This window comes from Danio aesculapii, chromosome 1 (assembly GCF_903798145.1).
Source record: "Danio aesculapii chromosome 1, fDanAes4.1, whole genome shotgun sequence".
NCBI classification, from domain to species: Eukaryota; Metazoa; Chordata; class Actinopteri; order Cypriniformes; family Danionidae; genus Danio; species Danio aesculapii.
Window position 1 is genome coordinate 6208122 of NC_079435.1, and position 13155 is coordinate 6221276.

Consider the following 13155-nt stretch of genomic DNA (forward strand, 5'->3'; position numbering starts at 1 on the left):
TACAACCTATCAGACTCCCCCTGCTCACCATTTATGTTTGTTGAAAGCTGGAGGGGTGTGGTTAAGAATGTTGGCCACGCCCAATACCTCAGACAGACCTAATCTGAACATTTAGCTGAAAACAAACAGGAAGTGCACTTTCAGATTTCAATTCAAGATTATAAGAGCAAACCATTTTTTTTTCTTAATGACACGCACAGATGAATCGTTCACCGCAAAACTAGCTAACATAATCAATACATTTAGTTTTGATTTCATGTGTTGGAGAGCAGTAAAATGGGGCTATTTTCAAAATATCCAAAGTGTGTATGTAATGTAATGAAGATAGAGGTCATGAAGGTCTTTCCATCTCCCACAGCTCGTCTTGCTGGTGTTGCTCATCTATTTCTCTGTTCGTGAGGGTTTGCTGGTCTGGAAACAGGGCCGCAGCTACTTCCTGCGAGTGTGGAATTTAGCCAGCGTCTGCAGTCTGCTGTTGGCCGTCTGTGTGGCCTCTTTACACCTGAGTCGCTCTGTTGTGTCCGCGCAGCAGTGGAGAGCCTTCCTCCAGCACAGAGACGCCTTCACAGACTTCTTTCCTCTGGCCCAGCAGAACCAGCTTTTGACCCAGATGAGTGCCACTCTGCTCTTCCTGCTGGTGCTCAAGGTGAACCAATGGCGTTTTAAACCTTTGACCTTAGAGGGTGCTTTCACACCTGTAGATCGATTGGTTTGCTTTGAAACAGAGCTTAAAAATTGTTACAGTGTTGCTCTTTGATTTTGGTGCAGTTCGCTTTCACACGTTAAAGTTTCTAAACGGACCAAAATAGCTAAAACAAGTCACGTGCGAGTAAACTCTCCTCACATTGCTCAGAGTTTGGTTTATTTTCCGGGATTCCGCTCAGTTGTCATACTGATATTTTAATTGATCACCATGAGAAATGAGACATTAAGCGAAGGTGTGTTTTTATTTTGAATGGCGACACCAACAGATGTAGTAACCAAATATAAATCGGAGGTATACATTTCTCATACATAGCCCTATTTCAATAGTCAAGGGTTGTAAAAAATATATCAATTCTATATCAGAAGTCGCTTTAACCCAAAGTTAATGACATTAAATATGCAGTTGAAGTCAAAATTATTAGCCCCTGAATTATTAGCCCCCCTGTTTATTTTTTTATTTTAAATAAAGTGATTTTCTCAACACATTTCTAAACATAATAGTTTTAATAACTCATTTCTAATAACTGATTTATTTTATCTTTGTCATGATGACAGTAAATAATATCTGACTAGATATTTTTCAAGACACTTCTATACAGCTTAAAGTGACATTTAAAGGCTTAACTAGGTTAATTAGGTTAACTAGGCAGGTCAGGGTAATTAGGCAAGTTATTGTAGAATGATGGTTTATTCTGTAGACTATCAAAAAAAAAAATTTGACCTTAAAATGGTTTTTAAACAATGTAAAACTGCTTTTATTCTAGCCGGAATAAAACAAATAAGACTTTCTCCAGAAGAAAAAATTTAATCAGACATACTGTGAAAATTTCCTTGCTCTGTTAAAAATCATTTGAGAAATATAAAAAAAAGGGGGGGGGGGGCTAATAATTCTGACTTCAACTGTGTACAGTATATATATATATGTGTGTGTGTGTGTTTGTCTGTGTTTGTGTGTGTGTGTGTGTGTGTGTTTAACAGTTGTTAGACAGCATGCTTTCACTTTCATATTCATACCAGTAGGAATGGTATCTTTACTCATCATTATCTCCTCTAATAGCCATAATAGCCACTCAACAGCATCGATATTGCATAAAAAAATATTGCTTAAGGAGCCTAATAATATTGACCCTAAAAAAAAAAGAAAAACTGCTTTTATTCTATCTGAAATATAACAAATCATAGTTTCTCCAGAAGAAAAAATATTACAGGAAATACTGTGAAAATTTCCTTGCTCTGTTAAACATCATTTGGGAAATATTTAACAAAACATTCACAAGAGGGTGAATAATTTCGACTTCAACTGTATATGCAACGTTATAAATTAAGCATCCTCATGCTGTTCTCCTGCAAATGACCATGGCCAGTGTTTAATTCTGCTATAATGAATGGCATTACAATATGACCCCGTTTGATTTCTCTGTTCAGGCGTCGCACCAGCTGCGCTTCATGAGGGAATGGGGTGTTTTCGGGAGAACGCTGAGGAAATCTTTCTGGGAGCTGCTGATGGTTGCTGTCACTCTGCTGGTGTTCCTGTTGGCATACTCACACACTGGACACCTGGTTAGTACATACTCACACACACACACACACACACACACACACACACACACACACACACACTCCATCTGCAATCTAATGCATGCATAAAAACAAAACTATCCATGTTTATTTATTTTTTTCTGTGATTGTGAATAACACATTTTCTACTGCTGGACCTGCATGCATCAACAAATCTCCCACTGTAACCAGTATAATTAATGCATTTATTAGATGGACATGAGTTTATAAACGCAGCACATCACATTGACATCATTCTGTGACTTGTCTAAATTGGATGTCCGTGGCTTTTACTGAGTATCTATTCTGCACAGACCTTGATGCTTATTGAATTACGCTTTACAAATGAGAAGGAAAGCAGAGCTTGTGTGCTGAAGTGACCTTCTGTAAACCCAGCTGCATATACTGGAGATTGTTATTAGTTGTTTGTTAAATCAAGCATCGCTATCGCTGTTACTCATACTGAGGGCTGGAGGTTTGAACAAATATGCACAGCCTATGTATTAAACATCAGGTCATAACTTGTTCCACACTATTTGTGCTCAACATTTCTTAGACAAAAAACACCAGTGTATAAACGATTTGGTGTGGTGTATTTTTTTTTTATTAGGACAATGTTTCAGTGGTAAACAAGCAGTACAAAAATGTTTAGTTTTATTATTTGAACCACATCACACCTTAAACTAATATCTGTCCTAATTAGCCAATCAATAACAACGTGAATAAAACACTTAATAAATAATAAATAACGTGAGAAAAACAATATATACACAGAAAGAAACAAAAACAATATATAGACAAAAGAAACTAAAACAATATATAGACAAAAAGAAAGAAAAACAATATATAGACAAAAGAAACTAAAACAATATATAGACAAAAAGAAAAACAATATATAGACAAAAGAAACTAAAACAATATATAGACAAAAAGAAAGAAAAACAATATATAGACAAAAGAAACTAAAACAATATATAGACAAAAAGAAAAACAATATATAGACAAAAAGAAAAACAATATATAGACAAAAAGAAAGAAAAACAATATATAGACAAAAGAAACTAAAACAATATATAGACAAAAAGAAAGAAAAACAATATATAGACAAAAAAAACTAAAACAATATATAGACAAAAAGAAAGAAAAACAATATATAGACAAAAAGAAAAACAATATAAAGACAAAAAGAAACAAAAACAATATATAGACAAAAGAAGCAATACATTTATAGACAAAAATAAACTAAAACAATATATCGACAAAAAGAAAAACAATATACACACAGAAAGAAACAAAAACAATATATAGACAAAAGAAACTAAAACAATATATAGACAAAAAGAAAAACAATATATAGACAAAAAGAAAAACAATATAGAGACAAAAAGAAACAAAAACAATATATAGACAAAAGAAGCAAAAAATTTATAGACAAAAAGAAACAAAAACAATAAATAGACAAAAAGAAAAACAATATATACACAGAAAGAAACAAAAACAATATATAGACAAAAACAATATAAAGACAAAAAGAAACAAAAACAATATATAGACGAAATGAAACAAAAACAATAGACAAAATGAAAAACAGTATTTATACATAAAATGAAACAAAACAATATATAGACAAAAAGAAACTAAAACAATATATAGACAAAAAGAAACAAAAGCAATATATACACAAAATGAAACAAAAACAATATATAGACAACAAAACAAAAACAATATATAGACAAAAAGAAACAAAAACAATATATAGACAAAAAGAAACAAAAACAATATATAGACAAAAAGAAACAAAAGCAATATATACACAATATGAAACAAAAACAATATATAGACAAAAACAATATAAAGACAAAAAGAAACAAAAACAATATATAGACGAAATGAAACAAAAACAATAGACAAAATGAAAAACAGTATTTATACATAAAATGAAACAAAACAATATATAGACAAAAAGAAACTAAAACAATATATAGACAAAAAGAAACAAAAGCAATATATACACAAAATGAAACAAAAACAATATATAGACAACAAAACAAAAACAATATATAGACAAAAAGAAACAAAAACAATATATAGACAAAAAGAAACAAAAACAATATATAGACAAAAAGAAACAAAAACAATATATAGACAAAAAGAAACAAAAGCAATATATACACAATATGAAACAAAAACAATATATAGACAACAAAACAAAAACAATATATAGACAAAAAGAAACAAAAACAATATATAGACAAAATGAAAATATATACAAACAAAAACAAAATACACACAAAAAGAAACAAAAACAATATATGGACAAAAAAACAATATTTCAAACAAACATAAAAAGTTTTTTTGAGATGTGCGCAAATTGATTTTTTTATTTTTTTCAGATTTTTAGTAAGCAAACACCTTGGCAACCTCATAAATATGTCCTAGCAACTTAGCAACACTTCCTTACAAGTTTTGTGGGTTGTGTTATATACAGCGGGTAAAATATGTATTGAAAATGTCACCATTTTTCTCAGAAAACACATTTCTAAAGGTGCAGTACAAATAAAGCAATCCATACAAAGAAAACAAAACTAATTTGTTCAAAACGTACGTTATATGTAGGTCCACACGGAAGCTGCTCATGCAGAAATAAATGTTTTAAACCCATTGAGTCTGCTGGTTTACTTGTGGAAGGGGGTGTAAATATATATATATTTATTCAGTTATATAAAGTTTTGTTCTATTATTGAATAATATACCAATGTTTCTGTAATTTATTCACAATACATTTTGTAAATTTCAGTTTTCTGTCTTTTAGTACATATATGATTGACGTGCTTTGTTTACCAAACAAGTGGATCTAATTGGATTTGCAATGCAAACCTTAATAAATACAATGTAAAAAGTAAATATTTTTATGGTACGTGTTTATGTTTTAAGGTACTATACTCTCAGAATCATTCCAAATAAATATGCAGATAGCAAAAAACGTCCGCAAATTCTGTCTGGCCATAACTTCTATGTTATAAAATGAAATGACACAGGGGAAATGTATTGAACACATGAACACATGAATGTGTTAAAAGGCATGGAAAGCCCAGACAGCAGCTGAAATCTCTCAGTAGGTTTTTTCAGTCTCGATGCCAGATGACGAAGATGAAACCAGGAAGTCAATCAGCAAGACAATGATCCCAAACACATCCAATGAAACTCTCAATTGATTTCAGAAAAGAAAATAAAGCTGCTGGAATGACCAGAAATGAATCCAGTATAAAATGACTAAAAATCTGAGGCGTCTTGAAGCTGTCATTACCAGAAAAGCCTTTTATGCAAAGTATTAAAAACATTTCAGTAGTTATTATATTAAACATAACACATTTTTAAGTAAAAAATAATAATAATTGTACATTTTTACCAAAATCTGGTTCAATTTCATGTAAACATCTTCTTATATAAATATATTTATGAGCAAAAATCATGACATGTCCAATACTTATTTTACCTGCTGTATGTTTGTATAGTTGCATATCTATATTTGTGTTTGGATTTTCCTTCTTTCTGAATAATTAAGCCCAAATCCCAAGTAGTTCCAGGCTCTTCACATTACAGTGAGAGATAAAACGTGGACATAATTTAACAGCGGTCACATCAGCATTATCTCTCTCACTCACCTGGAACACTTAATGGTGCAATTATGAACCATTATTGAACATCTCCTAAAAGCAGTCTGTTCAGATCGATAACTCTTAATACTTTTTTTATCTGGATTTAATCCACAGAGGTAATGGTAAAAAAAGTACAACAAAAACAGTCTTTTTTTTTTTCTCCTCTCCAGCTTTTCCACTCTGTCATGGAGGGCTATGGAACAGTCAGCTCCACTTGCTTTAGGTTAATAGGCTCTAGTGGGCATGGCCTGTTGTCATGGCGACCAGACAGTGGCTCCTCCCCTTGTTCTGGTTCCTGTTTCATCTTCCACATCACCTTTACTCTCCTGCGACTCGTTCTGCTGTGGATTTTGATGTCGGCATTGCTGAGGAACTATCGGCGGGCACGAGCAGAACTCTACCGCCCAGCCGTCGACCTGCAGGACTATGAAATGGTGGAGTTGTTCCTGCGACGCCTCAAAATGTGGATGGGACTCAGCCGCACTAAAGAGGTGCGTGTAATTTCATAATACCTTAAAATTCTCAGACATTTTATATTACATTCGAAGGTGATTTTAGTGCTTATCACAGAGGCATGCTTCCTTGACTAATGTAATTAAGGTATAAAGTACATCCAGCCGGTTGTTTTTGCAGAATAAAGCCAGACAGGTTAATCAGCAGCTGATGTATAAGTCTGAAGGGTTTATTCTGCGAAAGCAAAAAGCTGCATGTATTTTATCCTGTTTAATACATAGCTACTTGCCACAAAATATATAAAAAATAGGCACAAAACATTGTTCTGAGCCATAATAGTTTATCAATTCTTTAATTAAAGGCAAAGTTGACAAACAAAAATGGCTGAATGGAGGTTACACTAACCTACATGTCATTGAGTCCCAAGATTTAGTTCCAAACAGTCAAAAACAGGAACAAGACAGACAAGCATATAAATATGGATGTGAACGTATTTATTGACTGTGTATACTGTGTTATTCATCGGTTGTTATCTCGCAATAACATACCTTGAAATGTCATGATTGACCAAGCAGAAGTATTTTAAACTACAACCTTAGTATGCTCAGTCACCAGTTCTTCAGACTTAATCTTCATCCCAGACCTGTAATTTTGAACCTTGAACCCTTTCTTTTTTTCCAACAGTTTCGGCACAAGGTGCGATTTGAAGGTATGGAGCTCCCTCCTTCACGGTCCTCTTCAACGAGTGACTGCAAGTCTTTATGTCTTCCTCCTCTGGATACTCCTGAGGCTCCTCCAACTCCCGACAGTGTTGACGGAGGCTCCGAGGCCTCCTGGCGGCCTACGTCCAGCAGCCCCTGCAGTCTGGCTGAAGCCCCCGGTCTGGGACTCGGCCTCACCTTAGGCCTTGGCGTGATCGTTGGAGGCCAAGGCTGGAAAGAGAGAGCAGAGATGGAGGCGACACTTCGCAGAGTCCTTCCAGCCTTCGATGCTCTGCTTCTTCAGCTGGACAGGGTCACTCACGCCACAGAAGATCTGTATCGAACAGAGTATCGCATAGAGAGGCTTCTGAGGAAGAGCAGAGGACGGGGAAGAGCAAGAAGTAGAAGCCGTAGAAGTTTGGATAATGCAGGACAGAGGAGACATAAACACAGGAGCACAGAAGTGTCTGAGAGTAGCAGGAGTCCTCTGAGAACTGAAATAAGTGACAGAAATCTTCAAAAAAGTGACCGAAGATCATGGAAATCAGACTCGAGGAAGTTTTCAAAAATCACCAGTGTTCTTTCCAAAAGCCTCAACAATGCAGACTCGAGTCCCAAAAGGGAGAACAGTCTGCAGAAGACTCAAGAAAAGCCTTGTACCAAAGTGGAAGATGTCAGAAACACTGAGAAAGAGCCTAGTATGGTGGATTCGGATACCGTGCAAGCAAGTCCTTTAGAGTTGGACAGAAGTCCACCTAGAGCACAAAAGGCTGAGAAGATTTCTCAAAAAGTCAAAAGAACCTCTAATAAAGTTGACCCGAACTTCCAAAAGGACTCTGAGGTTGATGGCTGTGCCATCAAACCTGCCCAAACTCCAGCCCCTACGCCTGTTCCCACGCCAGCTTCTGCTCCCTCGACAGCTCCAGTTTCTGCCATTACGACCCCCGTCCCGATCCCGCGACCTCACGAGTGGGTTCCTCCCAGCAGCAGTGAGAATCTTCCCACCAGTGTTTTCCGGCACCCCGCACACACTACCACAAACCCCACCCGCAAACGCAAACACAAGCCTCCTGCTCTCAAAAACAAAGTGCACCCCAACACAGACAGACCTATCTCAGGACATCCCAAACCTTGACCTCCAACAGAGTCAGTATGCAATCAGGAATCGTGTCATAAAGCTAATGAAAGAATGAGAGTTTGGATTTTTTTTCTCATTTGAGAAAACGAGGACCTGGAGACAGCAGGCTTTGTAACCAGGACCTCCAGAAGACTGAAAGCAATAAGACGAAACCAAATACACACCACAGCCTTAAGTTCCAAGCCATAAGTCTTTGATTGTTTAACTCCTTACTAGAAATCTCAATATGGAAACTAGGTGCTGGACATCGTGGTTTCTGCAATCCTCATGAAGTCCCTTTTGATACAAGTTGCCCTCTTCCTTCACTGCAAAACAGTGCTTTGTTAACTTAGAAATTTTGTCTTGTTTTTAGTCTAAATATCTAAAATCAAGAACCGTTTTCAAGACAAGTGAAACAATTTGTGTTGGTTTCAGAAAAAAACAAGCCAAAACTCAATTATTATTTTCCTTAAACAAGCAAATAAACTATTAAGACGGTTTGTACATTAAAATAAAGACAGACCCAAATTTATTTGACTTACTCCACTGGCAAATTATTTAGCTTGTTTTAAGGAAAAATTGCTTTAAATTGACTTGTTTTTACTGGTCTAGAAAATCCTTGTTGATTTAAGAATATTTAGATATCTGGACTAGAATCTAGACAAAAACTCTACGTAAAAAAAGCTATTTTTTGCAGCGTTCCCCTCTCGCAGTGACCTCAAGTCCAGCCTGTTGACCCTGGTGGTCATCTGGGTTGAATCCGACATGAGCACACCTTGTGCTGTCGCAGAAAACCAACAAACTCATGAAAGAGACCATGAAGGACTACAACAGCATATGCCTGTTGATGCAGGATGGCTAAAGCTCGATGGTATTTGTTGTATGACATTTTTAAGTTACGTTTGATGAATAATGTTGTTTTTTTGTTGTTGTTATTGTTGAAGGAAGCTATCTTTAGGTCATGGGTGTATTATTGCCCATAGATGCAGAGTAGGTTATTCAGAAAGGGCTCAACACTGACAAACTCACACATTTTAAAAACAAAAAATGTAAAAAATATTGCAGGTACATAAATATAGAGCTACGCTTTGAGGTACTCATAATTCATGCTTCTTTATATAACGGCATGTTGCGGGAAAATAGACGCAAACACATATCAGAAAAATATATTGATCATTTCACACTAACATACTTCTGAAGAGGCCATCAGGGTGCTAAACAACTAGTAATCCTCAGGATTGTATTTTCTGTGGCGATTGTATGTCAGCTCCATTTAGAGGTTATTTTTAAGAGTAATGAGCCCAAAGGCGAGAGAAAGAAAAAAACTGATAGAAGGAAAAAATAAGAGAAGGCATGTCAGAACGTGTGAATTCAAAAGGAGACCAAATATTTGGGAATAGTTTTTCTCAGTCGCTTTGGTTCATTTCTCAGATCAGAATTGAAATTAGCAGGAAGTGCATTTCTCAAAACAATACATCAAAATAGCAAAACACTGCTGATTACCTGCAAAAGCCAGCTCAAGATCCTTAGTTTATCTCTCAAAACTAAATTTCTGTGTCAGTGCAGTCAGAATAATAAGTCCTTGTGTCATTGTGTACTGTTGTCAATTTAACAGTGGATTCAGATGGGCTGTTCTGATGTAAATTGTGGCTACAAAATTCCGATTACAAATATATTATAATTTTTTGGCTACACCTCATGTAGAAGTTTGATGGCAAGAGACGCATTTTGATCAACAGAAGCAATTTATAATGTAGGAAACAGCAGTGAATTGCACACAATGAACTGAATGAATGTACAAAAGCATTTGCAACTTGTTCAAAGGTAGTTTATGAGAATTTTTGAGAAATATTTTTGAGAGTTTTTTGAGAATTTCAGTTCTAATCTGAGAAATGTACCAAAGCCACTGAGGAAAAACTGTAATAGGTGGACAAGAAATGTTAGATGAAGAAAGTGTAAATGTTGAGAGAGAGCATGAAGATGAAGGAACGTCCCTTTATTCAAGCACAACTCCCACAATTCTCTGTATGGGGATTTGTTGTTACAGCAGGTATAAAAAGAAGTTCCATTAAAGCATTATTATTATTATTATTATTGTTGTAAAACCAGCTTATGAAATATTGAAGTGTTTGTTGCTGCCTTCTATGATATGTTCTGAATCTAATTTAAAAAGCACTTTTTGTATTGAAATCAATGATTCCGACGGCGTTGAGCGTGTTTTAGTTTTCATGTGTTGTGGAAAATGTAATAAAATAAGCTTGGTACGAACATAAGAGATAGTTACGACAGCATTAACTCTCCGTATTATTATTATTTTTTGCCAAAGCTTGCTATACTCATGTAACAAGAGATGAACTGATGGTTCTTTTGTACTTAGCACTTTATTTCAATGTCAAGCTTTAGTGCTTTGCCATAATCAACTAGTATGTATTGTTTCCTCACGTACAGCTTTTCCAGAACTATTCTCTTTGAGTATTATACAACCCAGGCTCATCGTGGGTACGTACCCCTGTATACGTTTCTAGAGATCGCAAAATATGATGCAGGAGGTACATTTTTGCAGCTTTTGTTTCCTTGAATCCATCTGAGGCTGCTGTGTACACTTTTTGAGATCTCAAATTTCTCTCGCGAGTGCCATTCGCGCCTGCTGTTTTTGCATAAATCCACTAGAGGCCGATATCGACTGACCGACCAACCGACTGATATACCCATCGACCCCCTTCCCTAAACCCAACCGATAGTGTTTTCAAAAGCACCGATTGACCCGCCCACCACCTTCCCTAAAACCAACCGATAGTGTTTTCAAAAGCGTCGATTGACCCACCCACCACCTTCCATAAACCCAACCGATAGTGTTTTCAAAAGCATCGATTGACCCACCCACCACCTTTCCTAAACCCAACCGATAGTGTTTTCAAAAGCGTTGATTGACCCACCCACCACCTTCCCTAAACCCAACCGATAGTGTTTTCAAAAGCATCGATTAACCCGCCCACCACATTCCCTAAACCCAAGCAACAGTGTTTTCAGAAGTGTCGATTGACCCACCCACCACCTTCCATAAACCCAACCGATAGTGTTTTCAAAAGCACGATTGACCCACCCACCCCCTTCCCTAAACCCTACTGAGTGTTTTTAACAGCACCAATTGACCCTACCACCCCCTTCCCTAAACCCAACCAATAGTGCTTTCAAAAGCTCGATTGACCCACCCACCCCCTCACTTGAACCCAACCAATAGTGCTTTCAAAAGCTCGATTGACCAACCCACCCCCTTCCCTAAACTCAACCGAGTGTTTTCAACAGCACTGATTGAACCACCCACCTCCTTCCCTAAACTCAACCGATAGTGTTTTCAACAGCACTGATTGAACCACCCACCTCCTTCTCTAAACCCAACCTATAGTGTTTTTGAAAGTACCGATTGACCCACCCACCCCCTTCCCTAAACTCAACCGATAGTGTTTTCAACAGCACTATTTGACCCACCCACCACTTTCCCAAAACCCAACCGATAGTGTTTTCAACGGCACGGATTGACCCACCCACCCCTTTCCCTAAACCTAACCGATAGTGTTTTCAAAAGCGCCGATTGACCCACCCACCCCCTTCCCTAAACTCAACTGATAGTTTTCAAAAGCGCCGATTGACCCACCCACCCCCTTCCCTAAACTCAACCGATAGTGTTTTCAAAAGTACCGATTAACCCACCCAGCCCTTCCCTAAACCTAATCGATGGTGGGACTCCACAGCCGCCTGTTGTTTACCCTGTTTTCAGATTTCTCCACGTTCTCACTCTGTTATCCACCTGTTTATTTCATTTTTTTGTCATTCCTTTTTGTTTTGCCTGCTTTCTGGAATCGTTCTTCACAGGATTCGAACCCCGTCGGCGCGGTCAATTCGAGCCACTGGACAAACTAGTAGCAGCGGAAAAGCTGTCCACATGGAGGTCAGTGATCAGCTGGTAGTGCGAATAGGAACAGAAGCCGTCGGCAGCATCATACCACACCGTATCGATCATTTTAAAGAGCATACGTACCTCTGGCTACATAATTCGCACTCTCCAGAAACGTATATGGGGGTACGCTTTCACAATGAGCCTGTGTTGGTATTCTACACATCAGCTGCATCAGGATGTTAATTACAATTATTATTACATTTATTATTTGACGTTTCTTGTGAAGTACTAAAATGATGTTGTTTACCATGATGATGCTCAGGGACCCTCTTTTTCTTTTCTTTCTTTTCTTTTTTTTTAAAGCCCAAAGCAGGATTTTATTGTTTCGTTTTGTATTTGCTTCAGCTAATAAGGTCTCACATGATCAAATTAAAGCACACGTGATTGGACGCTGAAATGTGTAAATGCTCAGACGTCTACAGAGACGGAGCAGTGATCAGTTTTGATCGTCAAAGGTCACGTCGGCTGTAATAACGTCTTTACTCAAGCCATTGCGGATTTGAAAGGTGATGTTTATCTGTACATATCGGTGTGCCCTGATGTAAATATTATGTTAGGAGTTTTGATCGCATTTGTTTTAATCTCATTTGCCGTAATCGCACTGAGCTGAAATCTCTGATTTGTTGTCATTAGGTATAAACATATACTTTGCTGTGTATTTCTCCATGCCAAAGCAAGCCAAACCACCCCAAAATAACTATGAAACATCGCTGTTGTTTTATTTTTGGTATCATTTTCAACAGAGCTACACACTGCACCGGCACTCATTTGAAACTATATTAGCTTGTTAGTAGCTTATCTTTGCAGGATAGCTGAAATAGTTCATACTCTGTGTCAGAAAAAGCAGCTTGCATGCAATAATGTAAAAGCCTTCATTTGTTTTGTATTAAATGCTGTTGATTGCGGGTTGTGCTGTATCGAGCTGTTGTACTTGTAACGTTGTAGCACTTCGCTTTACATGCTTTTGCACTCGACAAAGTCAAATAAAGAGTCTTGACAGCTGAG

The 13155-nt window shown here is 36.9% G+C and overlaps 1 protein-coding gene across 1 annotated transcript in view; it reads left to right on the forward strand.

Moving 5' to 3' along the window:
- Positions 1-13155, forward strand: part of LOC130223830 (polycystin-1-like) — a 93990-nt gene extending 80835 nt beyond the window's left edge. The window contains 4 exon segments of the mRNA XM_056456430.1: positions 359-646; positions 2131-2265; positions 6092-6412; positions 7059-13155. Of these exon segments, the coding sequence (XP_056312405.1) occupies positions 359-646; positions 2131-2265; positions 6092-6412; positions 7059-8210 (1896 nt within the window). The 3' untranslated portion in view covers positions 8211-13155.